Source organism: Solanum lycopersicum, chromosome 4 (assembly GCF_036512215.1).
Source record: "Solanum lycopersicum chromosome 4, SLM_r2.1".
Taxonomy (NCBI): domain Eukaryota; kingdom Viridiplantae; phylum Streptophyta; class Magnoliopsida; order Solanales; family Solanaceae; genus Solanum; species Solanum lycopersicum.
Genome location: NC_090803.1, coordinates 51,969,189 through 51,975,341, shown reverse-complemented (window position 1 = coordinate 51,975,341; position 6,153 = coordinate 51,969,189). Strand labels below are relative to the sequence as shown.

The 6,153-nt window shown below is 33.8% G+C and overlaps 1 protein-coding gene across 1 annotated transcript; it reads right to left on the bottom strand.

Annotated features, from left to right (window-relative positions):
- On the bottom strand, window positions 1-309 carry LOC101245540 (ubiquitin-ribosomal protein eL40 fusion protein-like). Its single transcript, XM_004237577.1, has one exon. It carries the CDS (start codon window positions 307-309, stop codon window positions 1-3), a length of 309 nt encoding a protein of 102 aa, XP_004237625.1.
- Window positions 310-6,153: the final 5,844 nt, after the last annotated feature.

Here is a 6,153-nt window from a genome sequence, read left to right as displayed (position 1 = left end):
CTACATGTTGACAGATTCAAATTCACCATCTACTATCTTCTTCTTAGGCCTCAACTGGTTGTTGTGCCCACACTTCATAGCACTTGCAACAAATTTCCTTGTACTTCCTAGCCAAAGCCACCAAGAAGACTCAATAATTCCTCCACGAAGCCTCATATGTGATGCTGACTCTTGCTCGATTGAAAAAGACAAGTTTAAGAGATTAGAAGGAGACGATTGTTGTGAAAGATCGAAGATTAGGACCTGCAAACTCCCATCTCCATCTTCTCGGCGTACCCGAAAACCCCTTTGTTGGTCGTCGCCTCCCATCCTGTCGGAAAAAGGCCAACTTTGCTCCTAATATAGCTAAAAAGGGACCACCCGTCTCTCTCCCTCTCACACCACTGATAATCGCCATGAAATCTAATGTCACCAAAATGCCAATTCCAAAATCGGGCCAAAGAAGATAACTATGGTGTGGAGGAAAAAAAAAAGAAAAAAGGTTGGACAACGATGAGGTGGGGGTTGCCAAAAAAGTGGTGTGGAAAGAAGATAGATTCTTTTCTTTTTTAATTTATTTATTATATAATTTTAATAATTTAAAGCTTAAAATATGATGTTCACTCGCTTTAAATGTGTGTAATCACACTCTCTCGCTAACTCAGCTATTGTAATGCCACATAAGCATGGTCAATGGTCAGAGGAATTTAATATATTGTGTTTTTGGCTTTGGTACTTTGACGAGCTGGCTGCCGAGAGAGCACTGAGACGAAGAACCTAGCTAGGAATTTCCCTGTCCGTGTCTACTTCTTGAAAAACCTAAAGGGTCAAGGTAATCGTATCAAGAGAAAATGAGCAAAGCTTATGCCCGGCTAATTGAATGGAGTTCCCGGCTTTAAAGAATCAAGTTCAAGTACCGAGGAGATTTATTTGAAGAGCTTTGGTTATGAATGAATAGGCATGTGGGAACAACATTGCTTGCATTGATTCAATTGATTTGAAGTGGCGGTTATACTAAACATACATATACGACCTTGAAATAAATCTGAGTCGACTTCTAGCCTTTTATTCTTTATCGCTCTCGACTGGTCCTATTTTAAGGGTCCAGATGACAAAGGGATAAGTAAAAAGGGTCAGAATACAAATTGATACAAGTATAAGGGCCACCAGACCATTCCACCTTTTAAAAATTCGGGACAACTTCGATGATGACTTTATGTCTTTTTTCTTTTAGGAATTCAGTGATATCAAATTCAAAGAGAAGCACGAATAATTTTACTAGTTATATCATATACTTTAAAAAGTTAAAAGAATATCCTTTAAATATGACATTGAATAATTATTTTAAAATTTAAACTTTTTTATTAAGAGTATATTAAAAAATTTCATAAAAATGTTTGCATGTACTAAATTAAAAATTAGTTGTTGAAAATCAATCATAAAGAGGTAAATTAAGATTTTATTTGATTATTCGCTCTTATTTTAATGTATATTAATCTTTGTCACATTTAAGTATATCAAAGTCAGAGTTTCAATTTTTTTTAAAAGTTTAATTTTAGAATTTAATTTCTTTGATTTTCTTCTTTCTCTATAGCCAGTTTAATGACTGACAATTCACAAAATAGTGTGGTTCTTGTTAAAGATATTTCACATTAACAATAATTTTTCAATTTAAACACTTTTTATTTGTTTGTTTTTATTATATTTTGGAAAGGTTGCAGGGTATGAATCGTCATAACATTCAATCGAAAATAGATTGAAGTATAGAAATGACCCAATTAAAATGACAAAATTATGCTAAACTTGAATTAACATATAAGATAAATAACTAAACTCAGATACACATGTTTAGTGCAACAATGCGCATTGGAGTCTAATTACGTGTTTGGTTCATGAAGATACATCTATACTTAATCAAATACACTAATAAAAACTAGATACATATAATCATATCTCAATTATGTACCATATACATCAATTGGGCCTTCCAACCTTCTAATCGCCTCCGCCGGTCGAGGAAATTTCTCCGTCGTAAATTTATTTTATTAGTTGACTATGCTCTTACTTTTAAAAAATGAAGTTATTCTTACTCTTGTCGTTACTAACTTCATCGTTTGTGTCTCTCAATTGGATGAAAAGTCCCAAATCAACAACAATTACCATATTTTACTTAATTACTCAGTTTCATATTTTACTTAATTACTCAATTTTAACTCAATCCAACTCACTTAATCATATAACCCATTTCTTTTACCCAAATTAACTTTGTTTTCCATCACTAGCATATCCATTTAAACCACCATCAAAGCCACCACCCTCTCCGGGATCTCCTTTACCACAATCAGTGAAATCACTACCTATCCCACTACTCTACCTCCTCCAAGTGTGCTAGTTGCTATATTTTTGCTCCTCATATCAACAAATTTTAGCACAATGCCATCAGGTGGTGGCACTGGGCCAAACACGCCTTTCAGTTATATGATAGGATGCTATGATTTTCATCCTATCATTATTATGTTCTATTTGATCAATTCAATCTCTAGACCGTTAATCGTAAATCATGTTATTATGCATTTCTTTTGGTTGAATATGAAAATATATTCCTGTATCTATGTGTGGCTATGGAGTTGTTGGATGTTTACCTTGATCTAAGCACTATTCAAGATTCTTATTTTTCAAATTTGTTATTCTACTCTCCCAAAATCCCCACTATTAGCTATAGGCTCAATTCAAAGCACCTACACAAAAACTTGTATAAAATCTCCAAAACTCTCATTGTTAGCCCCGAGCCCCATTCAAATTTGAATTCGTGGTTGTTAAAGTATACTTGATGACTAAAGATTTGACCATATAAAAGTAGTATTTTGAAAAAGAATTAGAGATGATTCTGTGAGTTGTTGTTTTTGGAAGATTTGTATGATGGGAGAGGTGGTGGTTTCAACAACGGTGGTAAATGAGATCTCGAAAAAATTGATGGATTTGGTGGTGTTTTAAGTGGACGTGTTTGTAATAGAAAATAAAATTGATTTTTGGGTAAAAGAAATGGGCTATATGATTAAACTTCTGATCTTAAATAGAGACTCTACTAGTGCAATTTCAAAGATATAACATGATCATTTACACTATGCTAAAATTATATCTGAATGCAGGTCATTAGTGCACCAACAAAATAGAGTGATAGACATAGTTGCTAAGGAAGGAAAAAGAGCACAGAACAAGATAACTCTTAATATCTGAAGCTCCGTCAGCCAGAACTTATTTTGATAGGAGTGTAATAGTTTTGAACCTAACTATAATTCGAATATGGGGAATGCCCTTATTTCAATTTTTATACCAAACATTGAAGACTTTTGTGCTTTATAATTAATTAAATATAAATATCTATTACTACAAAAAAGAAGAAGATATATTCATGTAATATCTCACAAATCGAAATAAGCTAAGAAACTAAAATATCCATTTTTGGAAAGAAAGGGGGAAAATCTGAAAAATTGCCTAAGTTAAGAGAGTGAGTTTTGGTCATTTTTAAATGGTCATAACTTATAGCTCAAGATGAGGTAGAAGTAGTTCTTAATATGATGGGAAGGGCCTTGGAGAGATCTTTTCAACACCCGAGTTCGCGCATTTTTAATGTCGTATGAGGGAGATATGCATATCGAAAGTTGAGCTGTTGAGGTAAGAAAGTAAAAATCCGAATTTAAGGAAGGTCAAACTAGTCTTTTCAACAATTAATTTCCTATTTCTTTTAAGGAATTTATTTGGGGTAAAAACAAGTTTTAGTTCAGATTAGAAAGATCAAAATCACGCTTAAGGCTTGAAGAAGAAAAAAAAAAGAAGAAAAGGGAGAAAAGTCAAGAATTCGCTAAGAACACCAAGGTTTTGCGAGTAGAATTCGTCGACTGTGATCCCTATCAAGGTACGTGAGACATTTTAGTCTTGGATCAGTTCACCCACACACCAATCTTTTTTCAATTTTTTGATTTTAGAATTGATTGAATGAGAATAGTGAAGTTCTTGAAAGACGTGGTTGAATTCTTGTTGATTGAGTTGTTGAATGTCTATTATATTGATTCATAATTCCAAATTGTTTTTCGAGTTATGTCTATTGGTTATTGAAGGTACTTATAATCCTAAGGGTTTGAGAAAAGAAATATGGAGGTTTAAGCGATTTAGGATTAGAAAACGAGAGGAGAAAATCATTTAGACACACTCGGCAGCACCAGGCGAGCCGCGCCCCATCTACGCTAGAGGGCCTGGGGCGGCGGGCCTGCAATACGCCAAAATGGTGCCTCAGTCAATTGGGGCTGGCGCGGTGCACCCTGAACGAGCCTAAATTGACGTTTTGTGCTCAGTTTTCGTAGTTCAGTCCGATTAAGCCCTTCTAAGGTATTTTAGCACTTCCTAATGATTGTAACTATGCTAAATGAATTCTATCATATAGAAATCATCAAAAACACAAATTTACAACCTTGAATCCATAACTTCAAATTCAAGGAAAAGTTAGAGCCAAGTCTAGAGAATTCCTTTAGTCCTTTCATGAAGTCTTTTGCAAATACTCTATACTTGTTTTAAGGCTTAAAGACCAGTTGAGTAAAGGGCTAAAGATAAGAAAGAGAAGTTCATTTCATGTTTCATAAGTCGTTTTAAGTTTCGTTTTAATACTTAAGCTCGAGTTGTATTCCTTCAAAGCAGTATATGAGAACTAAATATTTCCAAAAAACTTAAAATGTTTTCACATTTAAAAAGGAGGGAAACTGAGATTTCCAAAGAGCTATCGGGATAGTTTTCAGTTAAAGAGAAATAACTTTCTAAATTAAGCTAGCAGGCGAATTGATATTTCTAAGATAGCCTTTGAGCTAAGTATTTTGAGCACTAATCTCAAACCACAGTATCAATATGTTTTAAACATAAGAGCCAGTATATTTTAGGAGTAGTATTGAGCCTCGATATGGGGGAGAGTTCAGAGAACTCACACCCCTCATAAACCATATAACCACCATGGGTAGAAATAGGTCATACTTTTTAGATGAACCCTTTTCGCAGTAGACTAGTGGATCCATTAGACAATTCAGGTCTTATACCTTTGGCCGGGTATATGATGAGCTAAAAGCGTGAGGTAGATCGTTGTATCATCACTATAGCTCTTAAGTGTTGGTCGTCGGTTAGAGAAAAGACCACAGAAGTTAAATGTATTTATGTATACATCAGTTTATTTGTATTTTTACATGCATCTTAAAGTTGTTTGTATCTTTGAATGTCGTTTTCAACATGTTTTCAAATAACTTTTCTTCATATTGCACTTGATTTTAAATTGTTTTATATTGAAATAAGTAAGTATTATTGAGTTATGTTATTCCTGAGTTGAACAGAGCCAAGGTAAATGTTATTTCTTACTCTTTTCAAGCTTAAGTTGTTTTACCATTCCAACTCGCATACTCGTACATTCAATGTACTGATTCCTGTTGGCCTGCATCATATCATGATGTAGACGCAAGTAACGAGGTCGGCATCCAGCGCACCGTTGATCCAGTAGAGCACTCCACAGTCAGTCTGTGAGCCTCCTTGCACTCTGGAAGATATCTTTTATTACTTTCTCGTTAGTTCAATAGGATGTTGTGTGGTTTGTTCCTACATCCATCTAAATTAGTTTAGAGGCTTCATAGACAGTTAGTAATTCAGTAGTCTTCACCTTATCATTATTATGTTAAAGACTTGGGTTGCCATTTTGGTAAAGTTGAATGTTTAAATCTTTAAAACATTCCAGTTATATTATTATTCAGTATAGTTAAGTTCTTTGATCATTATAGTTATTGATTGTTGTCTATCGCTAAGTTAAATAAGCCAGACCAAGGATCCGCTCAAGTCCAACAATGGTCTTCCAGTGTCAGTCACGCCTAGGGTGTAGACTCGGGGCGTGACAATTCCTTATTTAAAAATTGACTTATATATACCCTTACACTTCTATAATTAGAAAAATGACTCATGTATACCCTTTTCAACTAATTAAAGTGAAAGTATTTATTTTAAATAAAAAATGTTTTTTTCTTTAGAAAAATCATGTAGGGTATATGTGAGTCTTCTAATAAAGTCCAAGGATATATTTAATTTTTTTTCACACATAAAGTATTCTTTAGCTTTTTTAATTATTATTATTTGAGTTTGTACGAAATTTTT